The sequence below is a fragment of the Bombina bombina genome, chromosome 9 (genome assembly GCF_027579735.1).
Source record: "Bombina bombina isolate aBomBom1 chromosome 9, aBomBom1.pri, whole genome shotgun sequence".
NCBI lineage: Eukaryota > Metazoa > Chordata > Amphibia > Anura > Bombinatoridae > Bombina > Bombina bombina.
The window spans coordinates 284,878,317-284,900,543 of NC_069507.1; the positions used below are offsets into that span (position 1 = coordinate 284,878,317).

Below are 22,227 nucleotides of genomic sequence, written 5' to 3' on the forward strand. Positions count from 1 at the left end.
TGCTTTGTCATCTCCCCCCCCCATCAGCTTATTTCACCATACTTTATACCTGTCACTATTGCTGTGCCATCTCCCCCCCCATCAGCTTATTTCACCATACATTATACCTGTCACTATTGCTGTGCCATCTGTCCCCCATCAGCTTATTTCACCATACTTTATACCTGTCACTATTGCTGTGCCATCTGTCCCCCATCAGCTTATTTCACCATACTTTATACCTGTCACTATTGCTGTGCCATCTCCCCCCATCAGCTTATTTCACCATACATTATACCTGTCACTATTGCTGTGCCATCTCCCCCCCCCATCAGCTTATTTCACCATACATTATACCTGTCACTATTGCTGTGCCATCTGTCCCCCATCAGCTTATTTCACCATACTTTATACCTGTCACTATTGCTGTGCCATCTGTCCCCCATCAGCTTATTTCACCATACTTTATACCTGTCACTATTACTGTACCATCTCTCCCCCATCTGCTTATTTCACAATACTTTATACCTGTCACTATTGCTGTGCCATCCCCCCCCCCCCATCAGCTTATTTCACCATACTTTATACCTGTCACTATTGCTGTGCCATCTTCCCCCCATCAGCTTATTTCACCATACTTTATACCTGTCACTATTGCTGTGCCATCTCTCCCCCATCTGCTTATTTCACCATACTTTATACCTGTCACTATTGCTGTGCCATCTCTCCCCCATCTGCTTATTTCACCATACTTTATACCTGTCACTATTGCTGTGCCATCTCCCCCCCCATCAGCTTATTTCACAATACTTTATACCTGTCACCAGTGTTCCCTCTAAGGCCAGTTTTGTGTGTGGCCCAGCAGTGAAAAAGTTAATTAGGTAACCACACCCTGCAATTAGCAAAAACTGCACAATGCATACTGCAAAGCATGGTTCTCTTATTAACTGTTTCACCACTGGGCCACTCACAAACCTGGCCTTAGAGGGAACACTGCCTGTCACTATTGCTGTGCCATCTCCCCCCCCATCAGCTTATTTCACCATACATTATACCTGTCACTATTGCTGTGCCATCTCCCCCCCATCAGCTTATTTCACCATACATTATACCTGTCACTATTGCTGTGCCATCTCCCCCCCATCAGCTTATTTCACCATACTTTATACCTGTCACTATTGCTGTGCCATCTCCCCCATCAGCTTATTTCACCATACTTTATACCTGTCACTATTGCTGTGCCATCTCCCCCCATCAGCTTATTTCACCATACATTATACCTGTCACTATTGCTGTGCCATCTCCCCCCCCATCAGCTTATTTCACCATACTTTATACCTGTCACTATTGCTGTGCCATCTCCCCCATCAGCTTATTTCACCATACTTTATACCTGTCACTATTGCTGTGCCATCTCCCCCCCATCAGCTTATTACACCATACTTTATACCTGTCACTATTGCTGTGCCATCTCCCCCATCAGCTTATTTCACCATACTTTATACCTGTCACTATTGCTGTGCCATCTCTCCCCCATCTGCTTATTTCACAATACTTTATACCTGTCACCAGTGTTCCCTCTAAGGCCAGTTTTGTGTGCGGCCCAGCAGTGAAACAGTTAATTAGGTAACCACACCCTGCAATTAGCAAACACTGCACATTGCAGATGGCAAGGTATGGTTCTCTTGTTAACTGTTTCACTGCTGGGCTGCACACAAAATTGTCCTTAGAGGGAACACTGCCTGTCACTATTGCTGTGCCATCCCCCCCCCCCCATCTGCTTATTTCACAATACTTTATACCTGTCACTATTGCTGTGCCATCTCTCCCCCATCTGCTTATTTCACCATATTTTATACCTGTCACTATTGCTGTGCCATCTCCCCCCCCATCAGCTTATTTCACCATACTTTATACCTGTCACTATTGCTGTGCCATCTCTCCCCCATCAGCTTATTTCACCATACTTTATACCTGTCACTATTGCTGTGCCATCTCTCCCCCATCTGCTTATTTCACAATACTTTATACCTGTCACCATTGCTGTGCCATCTCCCCCCCATCAGCTTATTTCACCATACATTATACCTGTCACTATTGCTGTACCATCTCCCCCCATCAGCTTATTTCACCATACATTATACCTGTCACTATTGCTGTACCATCTCCCCCCATCAGCTTATTTCACCATACTTTATACCTGTCACTATTGCTGTGCCATCTCCCCCCCCCATCAGCTTATTTCACCATACATTATACCTGTCACTATTGCTGTACCATCTCCCCCCATCAGCTTATTTCACCATACTTTATACATGTCTCTGTTGCTGTGCCATCTCCCCCCCCCCATCAGCTTATTTCACCATACTTTATACCTGTCACTATTGCTGTGCCATCTCCCCCCCCCACATCAGCTTATTTCACCATACTTTATACCTGTCACTATTGCTGTGCCATCTCCCCCCCCCCCACATCAGCTTATTTCACCATACTTTATACCTGTCACTATTGCTGTGCCATCTCCCCCCCATGTGCTTATTTCACAATACTTTATACCTGTCACTATTGCTGTGCCATCTCCCCCCCCACATCAGCTTATTTCACCATACTTTATACCTGTCACTATTGCTGTGCCATCTCCCCCCCCATCAGCTTATTTCACCATACATTATACCTGTCACTATTACTGTGCCATCTCCCCCCCATCAGCTTATTCCACCATACATTATACCTGTCACTATTGCTGTACCATCTCCCCCCATCAGCTTATTTAACCATACTTTATACCTGTCACTATTGCTGTGCCATCTGTCCCCCATCAGCTTATTTAACCATACTTTATACCTGTCACTATTGCTGTGCCATCTCTCCCCCATCTGCTTATTTCACAATACTTTATACCTGTCACTATTGCTGTGCCATCTCTCCCCCATCTGCTTATTTCACAATACTTTATACCTGTCACTATTGCTGTGCCATCTCCCCCCCCCCCCCCATCAGCTTATTTCACCATACTTTATACCTGTCACTATTGCTGTGCCATCTCTCCCCCATCTGCTTATTTCACCATACTTTATACCTGTCACTATTGCTGTGCCATCTCCCCCCCATCTGCTTATTTCACAATACTTTATACCTGTCACTATTGCTGTGCCATCTCTCCCCCATGTGCTTATTTCACAATACTTTATACCTGTCACTATTGCTGTGCCATCTCCCCCCATCAGCTTATTTCACCATACTTTATACCTGTCACTATTGCTGTGCCATCTCCCCCCCCATCAGCTTATTTCATCATACATTATACCTGTCACTATTGCTGTGCCATCTCCCCCCCCCCCCCCCATCAGGTTATTTCACCATACTTTATACCTGTCACTATTGCTGTGCCATCTCCCCCCCATCAGCTTATTTCACCATACTTTATACCTGTCACTATTGCTGTGCCATCCCCCCCATCAGCTTATTTCACCATACTTTATACCTGTCACTATTGCTGTGCCATCTCTCCCCCATCAGCTTATTTCACCATACTTTATACCTGTCACTATTGCTGTGCCATCTCCCCCCCCATCAGCTTATTTCACCATACATTATACCTGTCACTATTGCTGTGCCATCTCCCCCCCCCATCAGCTTATTTCACCATACTTTATACCTGTCACTATTGCTGTGCCATCTCCCCCCCCATCAGCTTATTTCACCATACTTTATACCTGTCACTATTGCTGTGCCATCTCCTCCCTCCCATCAGCTTATTTCACCATACTTTATACCTGTCACTATTGCTGTGCCATCTCCTCCCTCCCATCAGCTTATTTCACCATACTTTATACCTGTCACTATTGCTGTGCCATCTCCCCCCCCATCAGCTTATTTCACCATACTTTATACCTGTCACTATTGCTGTGCCATCTCCCCCCATCAGCTTATTTCACCATACTTTATACCTGTCACTATTGCTGTACCATCTCGCCCCCATCTGCTTATTTCACAATACTTTATACCTGTCACTATTGCTGTGCCGTCTCCCCCCATCAGCTTATTTCACCATACTTTATACATGTCACTATTGCTGTACCATCTCGCCCCCATCAGCTTATTTCACCATACTTTATACATGTCACTATTGCTGTGCCATCTCCCCCCATCAGCTTATTTCACCATACTTTATACCTGTCACTATTGCTGTGCCATCTCCCCCCATCAGCTTATTTCACCATACTTTATACCTGTCACTATTGCTGTGCCATCTCCCCCCCATGAGCTTATTTCACCATACTTTATACCTGTCACTATTGCTGTGCCATCTCCCCCCCCCATGAGCTTATTTCACCATACTTTATACCTGTCACTATTGCTGTGCCATCTCCCTCCCATCAGCTTATTTCACCATACTTTATACCTGTCACTATTGCTGTGCCATCTCCCCCCCATCAGCTTATTTAACCATACATTATACCTGTCACTATTGCTGTGCCATCTCCCTCCCATCAGCTTATTTCACCATACTTTATACCTGTCACTATTGCTGTGCCATCTCCCCCCCCATCAGCTTATTTAACCATACATTATACCTGTCACTATTGCTGTGCCATCCCCCCCCCATCAGCTTATTTCACCATACTTTATACCTGTCACTATTGCTGTGCCATCTCCCCCCCATCTGCTTATTTCACAATACTTTATACCTGTCACTATTGCTGTGCCATCTCTCCCCCATGTGCTTATTTCACAATACTTTATACCTGTCACTATTGCTGTGCCATCTCCCCCCATCATCTTATTTCACCATACTTTATACCTGTCACTATTGCTGTGCCATCTCCCCCCCCATCAGCTTATTTCATCATACATTATACCTGTCACTATTGCTGTGCCATCTCCCCCCCCCCCCCATCAGGTTATTTCACCATACTTTATACCTGTCACTATTGCTGTGCCATCTCCCCCCCATCAGCTTATTTCACCATACTTTATACCTGTCACTATTGCTGTGCCATCCCCCCCCATCAGCTTATTTCACCATACTTTATACCTGTCACTATTGCTGTGCCATCTCCCCCCCATCAGCTTATTTCACCATACATTATACCTGTCACTATTGCTGTGTCATCTCCCCCCCCCATCAGCTTATTTCACCATACATTATACCTGTCACTATTGCTGTGCCATCTCCCCCCATCAGCTTATTTCACCATACTTTATACCTGTCACTATTGCTGTGCCATCTCCCCCCCCCCCCAATCAGCTTATTTCACCATACTTTATACCTGTCACTATTGCTGTGCCATCTCCCCCCCCCCCCCCATCAGCTTATTTCACCATACTTTATACCTGTCACTATTGCTGTGCCATCTCCCCCCTCCCATCAGCTTATTTCACCATACTTTATACCTGTCACTATTGCTGTGCCATCTCCCCCCTCCCATCAGCTTATTTCACCATACTTTATACCTGTCACTATTGCTGTGCCATCTCCCCCCTCCCATCAGCTTATTTCACCATACTTTATACCTGTCACTATTGCTGTGCCATCTCCCCCCCCCCATCAGCTTATTTCACCATACTTTATACCTGTCACTATTGCTGTGCCATCTCCCCCCATCAGCTTATTTCACCATACTTTATACCTGTCACTATTGCTGTGCCATCTCCCCCCTCCCATCAGCTTATTTCACCATACTTTATACCTGTCACTATTGCTGTGCCATCTCCCCCCTCCCATCAGCTTATTTCACCATACTTTATACCTGTCACTATTGCTGTGCCATCTCCCCCCATCAGCTTATTTCACCATACTTTATACCTGTCACTATTGCTGTGCCATCCCCCCCCCATCTGCTTATTTCACAATACTTTATACCTGTCACTATTTCTGTGCCATCTCCCCCATCAGCTTATTTCAACATACTTTATACCTGTCACTATTGCTGTGCAATCTCCCCCCTCCCATCAGCTTATTTCACCATACTTTATACCTGTCACTATTGCTGTGCAATCTCCCCCCCCCTATCAGCTTATTTCACCATACAGTATACCTGTCACTATTGCTGTGTCATCTCTCCCCCATCAGCTTATTTCACCATACTTTATACCGTTCACTATTGCTGTGCCATCTCCCCCCCCGTCAGCTTATTTCACCATACTTTATACCTGTCACTATTGCTGTGCCATCTCCCCCCATCAGCTTATTTCACAATACTTTATACCTGTCACTATTGCTGTGCCATCTCCCCCCCATCAGCTTATTTCACCATACTTTATACCTGTCACTATTGCTGTGCCATCTCCCCCCCCATCAGCTTATTTCACCATACTTTATACCTGTCACTACTACTGTGCCATCTCCCCCCCCCATCAGCTTATTTCACCATACATTATACCTGTCACTATTGCTGTGCCATCTCTCCCCCATCAGCTTATTTCACCATACTTTATACCTGTCACTATTGCTGTGCCATCTCCCCCCCATCAGCTTATTTCACCATACATTATACCTGTCACTATTGCTGTGCCATCTCCCCCCCCCATCAGCTTATTTCACCATACATTATACCTGTCACTATTGCTGTGCCATCTCCCCCCCCCATCAGCTTATTTCACCATACTTTATACCTGTCACTATTGCTGTGCCATCTCCCCCCCCCATCAGCTTATTTCACCATACTTTATACCTGTCACTATTGCTGTGCCACCCCCCCCCCCCATCAGCTTATTTCACCATACTTTATACCTGTCACTATTGCTGTGCCATCTCCCCCCTCCCATCAGCTTATTTCACCATACTTTATACCTGTCACTATTGCTGTGCCATCTCCCCCCTCCCATCAGCTTATTTCACCATACTTTATACCTGTCACTATTGCTGTGCCATCTCCCCCCTCCCATCAGCTTATTTCACCATACTTTATACCTGTTACTATTGCTGTGCCATCTCCCCCCCCATCAGCTTATTTCACCATACTTTATACCTGTCACTATTGCTGTGCCATCTCCCCCCCATCTGCTTATTTCACAATACTTTATACCTGTCACTATTGCTGTGCCATCTCCCCCCCATCTGCTTATTTCACAATACTTTATACCTGTCACTATTGCTGTGCCATCTCTCCCCCATGTGCTTATTTCACAATACTTTATACCTGTCACTATTGCTGTGCCATCTCCCCCCATCAGCTTATTTCACCATACTTTATACCTGTCACTATTGCTGTGCCATCTCCCCCCCCATCAGCTTATTTCATCATACATTATACCTGTCACTATTGCTGTGCCATCTCCCCCCCCCCCATCAGGTTATTTCACCATACTTTATACCTGTCACTATTGCTGTGCCATCTCCCCCCCATCAGCTTATTTCACCATACTTTATACCTGTCACTATTGCTGTGCCATCCCCCCCATCAGCTTATTTCACCATACTTTATACCTGTCACTATTGCTGTGTCATCTCTCCCCCATCAGCTTATTTCACCATACATTATACCTGTCACTATTGCTGTGCCATATTCCCCCCCCCCATCAGCTTATTTCACCATACATTATACCTGTCACTATTGCTGTGCCATCTCCCCCCCCCATCAGCTTATTTCACCATACTTTATACCTGTCACTATTGCTGTGCCATCTCCCCCCCCATCAGCTTATTTCACCATACTTTATACCTGTCACTATTGCTGTGCCATCTCCCCCCATCAGCTTATTTCACCATACTTTATACCTGTCACTATTGCTGTGCCATCTCCCCCCATCAGCTTATTTCACAATACATTATACCTGTCACTATTGCTGTGCCATCTCCCCCCATCAGCTTATTTCACCATACTTTATACCTGTCACTATTGCTGTGCCATCCCCCCCCCATCAGCTTATTTCACCATACTTTATACCTGTCACTATTGCTGTGCCATCTCCCCCCCCATCAGCTTATTTCACCATACTTTATACCTGTCACTATTGCTGTGCCATCTCCCCCCATCAGCTTATTTCACCATACTTTATACCTGTCACTATTGCTGTGCCATCCCCCCCCATCAGCTTATTTCACCATACTTTATACATGTCACTATTGCTGTACCATCTCGCCCCCATCTGCTTATTTCACAATACTTTATACCTGTCACTATTGCTGTGCCGTCTCCCCCCATCAGCTTATTTCACCATACTTTATACATGTCACTATTGCTGTACCATCTCGCCCCCATCTGCTTATTTCACAATACTTTATACCTGTCACTATTGCTGTGCCGTCTCCCCCCATCAGCTTATTTCACCATACTTTATACCTGTCACTATTGCTGTGCCATCTCTCCCCCATCTGCTTATTTCACAATACTTTATACCTGTCACTATTGCTGTACCATCTCGCCCCCATCTGCTTATTTCACCATACTTTATACCTGTCACTATTGCTGTGCCATCTCCCCCCATCAGCTTATTTCACCATACTTTATACCTGTCACTATTGCTGTGCCATCTCCCCCCCATGAGCTTATTTCACCATACTTTATACCTGTCACTATTGCTGTGCCATCCCCCCCCCCATCAGCTTATTTCACCATACTTTATACCTGTCACTATTGCTGTGCCATCTCCCCCCCATCTGCTTATTTCACAATACTTTATACCTGTCACTATTGCTGTGCCATCTCTCCCCCATGTGCTTATTTCACAATACTTTATACCTGTCACTATTGCTGTGCCATCTCCCCCCATCAGCTTATTTCACCATACTTTATACCTGTCACTATTGCTGTGCCATCTCCCCCCCCATTAGCTTATTTCATCATACATTATACCTGTCACTATTGCTGTGCCATCTCCCCCCCCCCCCCCATCAGGTTATTTCACCATACTTTATACCTGTCACTATTGCTGTGCCATCTCCCCCCCATCAGCTTATTTCACCATACTTTATACCTGTCACTATTGCTGTGCCATCCCCCCCCATCAGCTTATTTCACCATACTTTATACCTGTCACTATTGCTGTGCCATCTCCCCCCCATCAGCTTATTACACCATACTTTATACCTGTCACTATTGCTGTGCCATCTCCCCCCCCATCAGCTTATTTCATCATACATTATACCTGTCACTATTGCTGTGCCATCTCCCCCCCCCCCCCCCATCAGGTTATTTCACCATACTTTATACCTGTCACTATTGCTGTGCCATCTCCCCCCCATCAGCTTATTTCACCATACTTTATACCTGTCACTATTGCTGTGCCATCCCCCCCATCAGCTTATTTCACCATACTTTATACCTGTCACTATTGCTGTGCCATCTCTCCCCCATCAGCTTATTTCACCATACTTTATACCTGTCACTATTGCTGTGCCATCTCCCCCCCCATCAGCTTATTTCACCATACATTATACCTGTCACTATTGCTGTGCCATCTCCCCCCCCCATCAGCTTATTTCACCATACTTTATACCTGTCACTATTGCTGTGCCATCTCCCCCCCCATCAGCTTATTTCACCATACTTTATACCTGTCACTATTGCTGTGCCATCTCCTCCCTCCCATCAGCTTATTTCACCATACTTTATACCTGTCACTATTGCTGTGCCATCTCCCCCCCCCATCAGCTTATTTCACCATACTTTATACCTGTCACTATTGCTGTGCCATCTCCCCCCATCAGCTTATTTCACCATACTTTATACCTGTCACTATTGCTGTACCATCTCGCCCCCATCTGCTTATTTCACAATACTTTATACCTGTCACTATTGCTGTGCCGTCTCCCCCCCATCAGCTTATTTCACCATACTTTATACATGTCACTATTGCTGTACCATCTCGCCCCCATCAGCTTATTTCACCATACTTTATACATGTCACTATTGCTGTGCCATCTCCCCCCATCAGCTTATTTCACCATACTTTATACCTGTCACTATTGCTGTGCCATCTCCCCCCATCAGCTTATTTCACCATACTTTATACCTGTCACTATTGCTGTGCCATCTCCCCCCCATGAGCTTATTTCACCATACTTTATACCTGTCACTATTGCTGTGCCATCTCCCCCCCCCATGAGCTTATTTCACCATACTTTATACCTGTCACTATTGCTGTGCCATCTCCCTCCCATCAGCTTATTTCACCATACTTTATACCTGTCACTATTGCTGTGCCATCTCCCCCCCATCAGCTTATTTAACCATACATTATACCTGTCACTATTGCTGTGCCATCTCCCTCCCATCAGCTTATTTCACCATACTTTATACCTGTCACTATTGCTGTGCCATCTCCCCCCCATCAGCTTATTTAACCATACATTATACCTGTCACTATTGCTGTGCCATCCCCCCCCCATCAGCTTATTTCACCATACTTTATACCTGTCACTATTGCTGTGCCATCTCCCCCCCATCTGCTTATTTCACAATACTTTATACCTGTCACTATTGCTGTGCCATCTCTCCCCCATGTGCTTATTTCACAATACTTTATACCTGTCACTATTGCTGTGCCATCTCCCCCCATCATCTTATTTCACCATACTTTATACCTGTCACTATTGCTGTGCCATCTCCCCCCCCATCAGCTTATTTCATCATACATTATACCTGTCACTATTGCTGTGCCATCTCCCCCCCCCCCCCCATCAGGTTATTTCACCATACTTTATACCTGTCACTATTGCTGTGCCATCTCCCCCCCATCAGCTTATTTCACCATACTTTATACCTGTCACTATTGCTGTGCCATCCCCCCCCATCAGCTTATTTCACCATACTTTATACCTGTCACTATTGCTGTGCCATCTCCCCCCCATCAGCTTATTTCACCATACATTATACCTGTCACTATTGCTGTGTCATCTCCCCCCCCCCATCAGCTTATTTCACCATACATTATACCTGTCACTATTGCTGTGCCATCTCCCCCCCCCCCCCATCAGCTTATTTCACCATACTTTATACCTGTCACTATTGCTGTGCCATCTCCCCCCCACCCCCATCAGCTTATTTCACCATACTTTATACCTGTCACTATTGCTGTGCCACCCCCCCCCCCCCATCAGCTTATTTCACCATACATTATACCTGTCACTATTGCTGTGCCATCTCCCCCCTCCCATCAGCTTATTTCACCATACTTTATACCTGTCACTATTGCTGTGCCATCTCCCCCCTCCCATCAGCTTATTTCACCATACTTTATACCTGTCACTATTGCTGTGCCATCTCCCCCCTCCCATCAGCTTATTTCACCATACATTATACCTGTCACTATTGCTGTGCCATCCCCCCCCTCCCATCAGCTTATTTCACCATACTTTATACCTGTCACTATTGCTGTGCCATCTCCCCCCATCAGCTTATTTCACCATACTTTATACCTGTCACTATTGCTGTGCCATCTCCCCCCTCCCATCAGCTTATTTCACCATACTTTATACCTGTCACTATTGCTGTGCCATCTCCCCCCTCCCATCAGCTTATTTCACCATACTTTATACCTGTCACTATTGCTGTGCCATCTCCCCCCATCAGCTTATTTCACCATACTTTATACCTGTCACTATTGCTGTGCCATCCCCCCCCCATCTGCTTATTTCACAATACTTTATACCTGTCACTATTTCTGTGCCATCTCCCCCATCAGCTTATTTCAACATACTTTATACCTGTCACTATTGCTGTGCAATCTCCCCCCTCCCATCAGCTTATTTCACCATACTTTATACCTGTCACTATTGCTGTGCAATCTCCCCCCCCCTATCAGCTTATTTCACCATACAGTATACCTGTCACTATTGCTGTGTCATCTCTCCCCCATCAGCTTATTTCACCATACTTTATACCGTTCACTATTGCTGTGCCATCTCCCCCCCCGTCAGCTTATTTCACCATACTTTATACCTGTCACTATTGCTGTGCCATCTCCCCCCATCAGCTTATTTCACAATACTTTATACCTGTCACTATTGCTGTGCCATCTCCCCCCCATCAGCTTATTTCACCATACTTTATACCTGTCACTATTGCTGTGCCATCTCCCCCCCATCAGCTTATTTCACCATACTTTATACCTGTCACTACTACTGTGCCATCTCCCCCCCCCATCAGCTTATTTCACCATACATTATACCTGTCACTATTGCTGTGCCATCTCTCCCCCATCAGCTTATTTCACCATACTTTATACCTGTCACTATTGCTGTGCCATCTCCCCCCCATCAGCTTATTTCACCATACTTTATACCTGTCACTATTGCTGTGCCATCTCCCCCCCCCATCAGCTTATTTCACCATACATTATACCTGTCACTATTGCTGTGCCATCTCCCCCCCCCATCAGCTTATTTCACCATACTTTATACCTGTCACTATTGCTGTGCCATCTCCCCCCCCATCAGCTTATTTCACCATACTTTATACCTGTCACTATTGCTGTGCCACCCCCCCCCCCCCATCAGCTTATTTCACCATACTTTATACCTGTCACTATTGCTGTGCCATCTCCCCCCTCCCATCAGCTTATTTCACCATACTTTATACCTGTCACTATTGCTGTGCCATCTCCCCCCTCCCATCAGCTTATTTCACCATACTTTATACCTGTCACTATTGCTGTGCCATCTCCCCCCTCCCATCAGCTTATTTCACCATACTTTATACCTGTTACTATTGCTGTGCCATCTCCCCCCCCATCAGCTTATTTCACCATACTTTATACCTGTCACTATTGCTGTGCCATCTCCCCCCCATCTGCTTATTTCACAATACTTTATACCTGTCACTATTGCTGTGCCATCTCCCCCCCATCTGCTTATTTCACAATACTTTATACCTGTCACTATTGCTGTGCCATCTCTCCCCCATGTGCTTATTTCACAATACTTTATACCTGTCACTATTGCTGTGCCATCTCCCCCCATCAGCTTATTTCACCATACTTTATACCTGTCACTATTGCTGTGCCATCTCCCCCCCCATCAGCTTATTTCATCATACATTATACCTGTCACTATTGCTGTGCCATCTCCCCCCCCCCCCATCAGGTTATTTCACCATACTTTATACCTGTCACTATTGCTGTGCCATCTCCCCCCCATCAGCTTATTTCACCATACTTTATACCTGTCACTATTGCTGTGCCATCCCCCCCATCAGCTTATTTCACCATACTTTATACCTGTCACTATTGCTGTGTCATCTCTCCCCCATCAGCTTATTTCACCATACATTATACCTGTCACTATTGCTGTGCCATATTCCCCCCCCCCCATCAGCTTATTTCACCATACATTATACCTGTCACTATTGCTGTGCCATCTCCCCCCCCCATCAGCTTATTTCACCATACTTTATACCTGTCACTATTGCTGTGCCATCTCCCCCCCCATCAGCTTATTTCACCATACTTTATACCTGTCACTATTGCTGTGCCATCTCCCCCCATCAGCTTATTTCACCATACTTTATACCTGTCACTATTGCTGTGCCATCTCCCCCCATCAGCTTATTTCACAATACATTATACCTGTCACTATTGCTGTGCCATCTCCCCCCATCAGCTTATTTCACCATACTTTATACCTGTCACTATTGCTGTGCCATCCCCCCCCCATCAGCTTATTTCACCATACTTTATACCTGTCACTATTGCTGTGCCATCTCCCCCCCCATCAGCTTATTTCACCATACTTTATACCTGTCACTATTGCTGTGCCATCTCCCCCCATCAGCTTATTTCACCATACTTTATACCTGTCACTATTGCTGTGCCATCCCCCCCCATCAGCTTATTTCACCATACTTTATACATGTCACTATTGCTGTACCATCTCGCCCCCATCTGCTTATTTCACAATACTTTATACCTGTCACTATTGCTGTGCCGTCTCCCCCCATCAGCTTATTTCACCATACTTTATACCTGTCACTATTGCTGTGCCGTCTCCCCCCATCAGCTTATTTCACCATACTTTATACATGTCACTATTGCTGTACCATCTCGCCCCCATCTGCTTATTTCACAATACTTTATACCTGTCACTATTGCTGTGCCGTCTCCCCCCATCAGCTTATTTCACCATACTTTATACCTGTCACTATTGCTGTGCCATCTCTCCCCCATCTGCTTATTTCACAATACTTTATACCTGTCACTATTGCTGTACCATCTCGCCCCCATCTGCTTATTTCACCATACTTTATACCTGTCACTATTGCTGTGCCATCTCCCCCCATCAGCTTATTTCACCATACTTTATACCTGTCACTATTGCTGTGCCATCTCCCCCCCATGAGCTTATTTCACCATACTTTATACCTGTCACTATTGCTGTGCCATCCCCCCCCCCCATCAGCTTATTTCACCATACTTTATACCTGTCACTATTGCTGTGCCATCTCCCCCCCATCTGCTTATTTCACAATACTTTATACCTGTCACTATTGCTGTGCCATCTCTCCCCCATGTGCTTATTTCACAATACTTTATACCTGTCACTATTGCTGTGCCATCTCCCCCCATCAGCTTATTTCACCATACTTTATACCTGTCACTATTGCTGTGCCATCTCCCCCCCCCATTAGCTTATTTCATCATACATTATACCTGTCACTATTGCTGTGCCATCTCCCCCCCCCCCCCCATCAGGTTATTTCACCATACTTTATACCTGTCACTATTGCTGTGCCATCTCCCCCCCATCAGCTTATTTCACCATACTTTATACCTGTCACTATTGCTGTGCCATCCCCCCCCATCAGCTTATTTCACCATACTTTATACCTGTCACTATTGCTGTGCCATCTCCCCCCCATCAGCTTATTACACCATACTTTATACCTGTCACTATTGCTGTGCCATCTCCCCCCCCCATCAGCTTATTTCACCATACATTATACCTGTCACTATTGCTGTGCCATCTCCCCCCCCCCATCAGCTTATTTCACCATACTTTATACCTGTCACTATTGCTGTGCCATCTCCCCCCATCAGCTTATTTCACCATACTTTATACCTGTCACTATTGCTGTGCCACCCCCCCCCCATCAGCTTATTTCACCATACTTTATACCTGTCACTATTGCTGTGCCATCTCCCCCCTCCCATCAGCTTATTTCACCATACTGTATACCTGTCACTATTGCTGTGCCATCTCCCCCCTCCCATCAGCTTATTTCACCATACTTTATACCTGTCACTATTGCTGTGCCATCTCCCCCCCCATCAGCTTATTTCACCATACTTTATACCTGTCACTATTGCTGTGCCATCTCCCCCCATCAGCTTATTTCACCATACTTTATACCTGTCACTATTGCTGTGCCATCCCCCCCCCATCTGCTTATTTCACAATACTTTATACCTGTCACTATTGCTGTGCCATCTCCCCCATCAGCTTATTTCAACATACTTTATACCTGTCACTATTGCTGTGCAATCTCCCCCCTCCCATCAGCTTATTTCACCATACAGTATACCTGTCACTATTGCTGTGCCATCTGCCCCCCATCAGCTTATTTCACCATACTTTATACCTGTCACTATTGCTGTGCCATCTGCCCCCCATCAGCTTATTTCACCATACATTATACCTGTCACTATTGCTGTGTCATCTCCCCCCCATCAGCTTATTTCACCATACTTTATACCTGTCACTATTGCTGTGTCATCTCCCCCCCATCAGCTTATTTCACCATACTTTATACCTGTCACTATTGCTGTGTCATCTCCCCCCCATCAGCTTATTTCACCATACTTTATACCTGTTACTATTGCTGTGCCATCTCTCCCCCATCTGCTTATTTCACAATACTTTATACCTGTCACTATTGCTGTGCCATCTCCCCCCCATCAGCTTATTTCACCATACTTTATACCTGTCACTATTGCTGTGCCAGCTCCCCCCCCCCAACAGCTTATTTCACCATACTTTATACCTGTCACTATTGCTGTGCCAGCTCCCCCCCATCAGCTTATTTCACCATACTTTATACCTGTCACTATTGCTGTGCCATCTCCCCCCCATCAGCTTATTTCACCGTACTTTATACCTGTCACTATTGCTCTACCATCTCCCCCCCATCAGCTTATTTCACCATACTTTATACCTGTCACTATTGCTGTGCCATCCCCCCCATCAGCTTATTTCACCATACTTTATACCTGTCACTATTGCTGTGCCATCTCCCCCCAACAGCTTATTTCACCATACTTTATACCTTTCACTATTGCTGTGCCATCTCCCCCCATCAGCTTATTTCACCATACTTTATACCTGTCACTATTGATGTGCCACCCCCCCCCCCCATCAGCTTATTTCACCATACTTTATACCTGTCACTATTGCTGTGCCATCCCCCCCCATCAGCTTATTTCACCATACTTTTTACCTGTCACTATTGCTGTGCCACCCCCCCCCATCAGCTTATTTCACCATACTTTTTACCTGTCACTATTGCTGTGCCGTCTCCCCCCATCTGCTTATTTCACAATACTTTATACCTGTCACTATTGCTGTACCATCTCCCCCCCCATCAGCTTATTTCACCATACTTTATACCTGTCACTATTGCTGTACCATCTCCCCCCCCCATCAGCTTATTTCACCATACATTATACCTGTCACTATTGCTGTGCCATCTCCCCCCCCATCAGCTTATTTCACCATACATTATACCTGTCACTATTGCTGTGCCGTCTCCCCCCATCTGCTTATTTCACAATACTTTATACCTGTCACTATTGCTGTACCATCTCCCCCCCCCATCAGCTTATTTCACCATACTTTATACCTGTCACTATTGCTGTGCCATCTCTCCCCCATCTGCTTATTTCACAATACTTTATACCTTTCACCATTGCTGTGCCATCTCTCCCCATCTGCTTATTTCACAATACTTTATACCTGTCACTATTGCTGTGCCATCTCTCCCCCATCTGCTTATTTCACCAAACTTTATAGCTTATTTCACCATACTTTATACCTGTCACTATTGCTGTGCCATCTCTCCCCCATCTGCTTATTTCACAATACTTTATACCTGTCACCATTGCTGTGCCATCTCTCCCACATCTGCTTATTTCACAATACTTTATACTTGTCTCTATTGCTGTGCCATCTCCCCCCCCCCCCCCCCATCAGCTTATTTCACAATACTTTATACCCGTCTCTATTGCTGTGCCATCTCTTCCCCATCTGCTTATTTCACAATACTTTATACCTGTCACTATTGCTGTGCCATCTTCCTCGCCAATCACCTGCCATTCTACTTATTGCTCTCGTTCTCAGAGTACTATGTGCAAGTACTGCAGTGTAAGCAACAGTGTGTCCTAGACGATTCAGTAAGGCTGGGGCCAGAGCATCCAGCACAGGATGTCATTGTGTCACAGCTTTCCTTGCTCGAAGAGGCGTATACTAAACGTAAGTGAGCTGCCCAGAATGCAAGAAGATCTTGTGCTCTTTCCGTTTTGTGTAACTTAACTGTCATGGGATATTTCTACTCTAGTTGGGGACCTGGAGTCTGCGGCTCTTGCTGCCCACCTGCTGCAACTCTTCCACCAGTTGAGCAAATCAGAGGAACCACAGGGGAACACAGAGGAACCCCAGAAGTTTGTTGGAAAACTGCAGAAGGTAGACAGCTATTTGCTCCGGTGTCCCCATTTCCTCCCTATGCTGTAACTGGTGATTAATTAGTAACAGGTGGTATAGGGAGTGTCAGTCATTCGAGTTAAAGGAACATGAAACCCAACATTTTTCTTCCATGATTCAGATAGAGAATACAATTTCAAAGAACTTTCCAATTTACTTCTGTTATTTAATTTGCTTCCTTCTCTTGTTATCCTTTTGCTGAAAGGTTTATCTAGGCAAGCTCAGGAGCAGCAGAGAACCTAGGTTCTAGCTGTTAATTGGTGAATGCATGTATATATTGATTGTGATTGGCTTACCCATGTGTTCAGTTAGAAACCATTAGTGTATTGCTGCTCCTTCAACAAATGATAGCACAAGAATTAAACAAATTAAATAATAGAAGTAAATTAGAAAGTTGTTTAAAATTATATTCTCTGTCTGAATCATGAAAGAAAAATGTTGGGTTTCATGTCCCTTTAAGCCATATCTGCATGAGATAATACTTTTCTATATACTACTCTCATCTTTACGCTTACATATCACCTGTGTCCTATACTATATCCTGCACAGAAACAGAACACTGTCCTAAAACCAGAAACTTAAGTCTATTTAGTTTATAAATTATTTATTCATTATATATCTGCACACGGGCCCCTGTCTCTCCCTCCTGCACACGGGCCCCTGTCTCTCCCTCCTGCACACGGGCCCCTGTCTCGCCCTCCTGCACACGGCCCCTGTCTCGCCCTCCTGCACACGGGCCCCTGTCTCGCCCTCCTGCACACGGGCCTCTGTCTCGCCCTCCTGCAATTGGTGACTGCATGCATCCGACATATTCCTTTATCCTTAGATAAGTCAAAAAGAGCTTGACAAAAGAAAGTTGTGTACATCTTTATATTTAAAGAGTATAGCTAAATGATATTATCTCCAACAGTAAAACATAGCTTTTATTGGCACTTATTAAAAGAAAATGAGGTGATAGTCATTACAATTCATAAACACAATTGCCATTCAAACCATATTAAAAAGCCCCCCTCTGGGAGGCGGAGCGTAGCCGTGCAGGAACATGGCTGCACACTGACTTTGCTCCGTAGCATGTTCCTTACAACCTGTCCCTAACTAGAGATAAATGGGGCAAAAATATACCTAAAGCCCCCTGGAACTCACTAGAGAACCACCCGGAGAAGTCGTTGCTGAGAACCCTGTCACTAGCGGCAGTTTTCGTGTGAGCTGCACCGGACCAAGCTCGGACCGCACTCCACTCCGCCTAACTTTAGGCCCTCCCGTGTGACCGGGCAACATACCCGACATTGAGGACACACCACCTGTTGTTGGCCTGAATGAGCCGGAATGAGAACTTGGAATCCGGTAAGCCAGACTACTTAAATTAAGCGAGACGCCATCAGAACTCCCAAGTGGCATGCCAGGCCTTAACGTAACACAGAGACTTGAAGCGCTGTAGACACCGGGTGCATTTATAAACTGTAAACCGACCCCAAACATCGTTCCAACGAACTCCTGAACGAATCTGTTCATATAGGGACTCACCGCACTACAGACTGGGGCAATCGACGGGTGGGGAGACTCCCGAAACTTTGATCTCAACCATATTCATTGCGGCCCCCCCCCCCCGCACACAAAAATACCTCTATTCATTGGGACAGGACTTTCTAGAAAAGGGCCTATTACTATTACCCTCCCCCCTATATTGCTGGACACCCGCTGTGACCACCTTGTATTGCTTGACCAGATCGATTGAACATATAGGCATCTGTAAAAAAACAGCAGGCAAGCTTTACACTGAAGTAGAGTCTTTATACTATTACAAGCTACGCTTGAATCCACACAGCAACTCTTTCAATGGCATCTAGACAAAAACTTAAGGCTGACAAGAGAACACCCGCAACACCCTCTGCCACCATGAACTCATACTTCCAAAAACAGGACTGTGAAACAGAGACCAGTGACCCCTTGCCGCCAGATACACAGGCTATACACGACCACATGGCTTCCTCCCATGCCTCACAACTTGATCAAATACAAACAACCATCACCCAGCTGCCCTCTAAGTCAGATCTTGCTGACTTAAAGTCATTTATAAAATAAGAAATGACATCGCTAAGGAAAAACATAAATGAACTGGGTTCGAGAGTGTCTGGAGGAGGGGCAGGATGCTCTAAACACAATGGTATCTGATTCTAACCATCAACTAACGAGACATGAGTCCATGGTACAATCACTCCAGCTGAAAGTCGGAGGCCGAAGGAGTAACTTAAGAATTCGGGGGGTACCTGAAAAGGTAACACAAGACTCCCTCACATCCTACTTGCTACAGCTGTTTGAATATATAATACCATCACTAAAGCTCTCAGAAACCTCCATAGAACGTGTGCAAAGGGCGCTAAGACCTATTCCGAAACTCCCAAATCCTTCAAGAGATATTATCATCAAATTCTCAAGTTACCTAGACAAGGAAGCCATATGGAAACAGGTTAGACTACAACGGGAGATCAGATTCCAGACATACAGTATACAGGTGTTCCAAGACATAAGCCCCGCCACTTTTGAAAGGCGGCAGAGAAGTCAGATATATTACTCAAGTCTTGCAGGAGAGGAAGGTGAAATACCGCTGGGGCTTTCCCTTCAGTCTTATCGTCCAAAAAGAAGGTAGGACCCACATCTATAAAGAACCGGATGATCTTGAGCAATTCTCTAAGGCCCTCAACATCTCCTTCCCCTCGCCTACTTCAAATACATCAGAATCAACTACATAGCACGTCGACAATGCACCCAAATCCCAAAGACCACAGTGGACTCTGGCCAACAAGAGGAAAAAGTTTGACCCCCCTGCCCCCGGAGCCAGACCTTCCACGAACTAAGAAGGGGCAACAACGCCACACTGGTACTATTACAACACGGAATGACCCCAGGTCAACTTATGACTAAGGAATACAACACGCTGGACACATTGTTGATATCTAGTTACTGCCCTATGATACCACCATGATTTAAGAGAATAAGGAATGGACAATACCCGTACTCCTAGAATCTGATAAGTATATTATGACAATGTTAAATGGTGATTGTTATGCTGAAATGTAATCTGTTTTGTCTACCCCTATTGTGTGATGTGGGGCTGTGATATCAAGTTCCCTTATTTCCCCTGTTTATTTGCACCCTTAATAACACTACATAGACATTAGGCTAGGAGTAGCTGATGCTACGACAACCCACCTAACTATATTTACAACCAGTTAGCGTAGCGTGTACGCATTAGCATGTAATATAATAGATTGATAATAGTAGTCGTACACGGAACCATTTACCTTCAGTAAATGGCTATAAATAACAGGGCCTCCCCACACCCACATGTCCCCTAATAACAGGGAACTAGTACCTATAAAATTCCGAGAGGTATTTTGTTCAATTAACCCTATCACACCCACAGCCCACCAGTATGGTAATAAGCATAAACGGGCTAATAACTAAAGGAAAGAACACAGCAACTAAGACCCACATGACCAGTAAATTAAAATTAATAAGGGAAGATTTTCGCTTCCCCTTATGCTATCTTATAATGTGGCCCAGATATTAGGGTGAGATTGGTGGATACCATGTCTACCCACCCAAGCACAACCATGGTTAGCCAGAAAACCAACTACACTGTTAATGCATATTAGACTGTTGATGTCAGTTACACAATGTCCAGCTTACTTTGCACAAGTGACCGGAAGTGATAATTCCTCAGAGCTTTCACACATTTTATATAAAATAAAGTCCCGGCGCTCATAAGGAGACATGGGAATTAGGCCCGCTCTATCCAAAGGTATTCCTAACTAGTCAACATAGCGAATAGCCCCAAAATAGCTAATCACAAAAGGTGGTGATATGGCCCCCCGTACTCAAGATTTTCATAACCAAAGTTTGACTGTCAAAACAGAACAGATTATTGCTGCCCTATAAATAAGAAGACTGGGTCCCCAGTTGTGAGGCCCATGGGGTTCAATGTATTTAATTTGTTACAACTATCATTATATAGCTCCCCCAATGCTGTTTTTATTTGTATACGTCAGGGGCATGGTTGATATTAGGAATATGCTACCTCCATAGCCAACATGAAGTTAATGTTGGTGTTACTTAGTTCTTTTAATTTTTTTATTTTATTTTTCCCCCTAATTGTTTTTCTTATGACTTTTGCTAATTTGTTTCGTACACACTGCCAAATGTGGATATGTGAAAATGTTCCCGGTCCCCTCAGCGCCCCAGCGCCTAGTTATTCTGAAATAATTATATTTAAGACCCAAAACTTAAGATATATTCTTAACTTCCACCATATAGACAATGGCTAACCTAAATCATAGCTCTCATGCCAGTAACCACATCAACATATACTCAGTCAATGCAAAAGGCTTGAACATACCATGTAAAAGAACAATAGCATCCAAAGACTTTCATAGACACAAGGCTGATCTGGTATTTTTACAGGAGACCCACTTTCGTAAAGGTAAGGAACCAAACACATTCGCTCGTACATACGGCACCTGCTACTGGGCTTCACACCCTCGTAGCAAAAAACATGGAGTGGGGGTCTTGATTAAGAAAGACATCCCCTTTACAGTAATACAGACTGTTAGAGA

General features: G+C 45.0%; 1 protein-coding gene across 1 annotated transcript in view; it reads left to right on the forward strand.

Moving 5' to 3' along the window:
- P3H3 (prolyl 3-hydroxylase 3) overlaps positions 1-22,227 on the forward strand; it is a 200,365-nt gene that overhangs the window by 27,179 nt on the left and 150,959 nt on the right. Inside the window, exons 2-3 of the mRNA XM_053693072.1 lie at positions 17,255-17,386; positions 17,472-17,596. Of these exons, the coding sequence (XP_053549047.1) occupies positions 17,255-17,386; positions 17,472-17,596 (257 nt within the window). The remainder of the gene's footprint in view (positions 1-17,254; positions 17,387-17,471; positions 17,597-22,227) is intronic.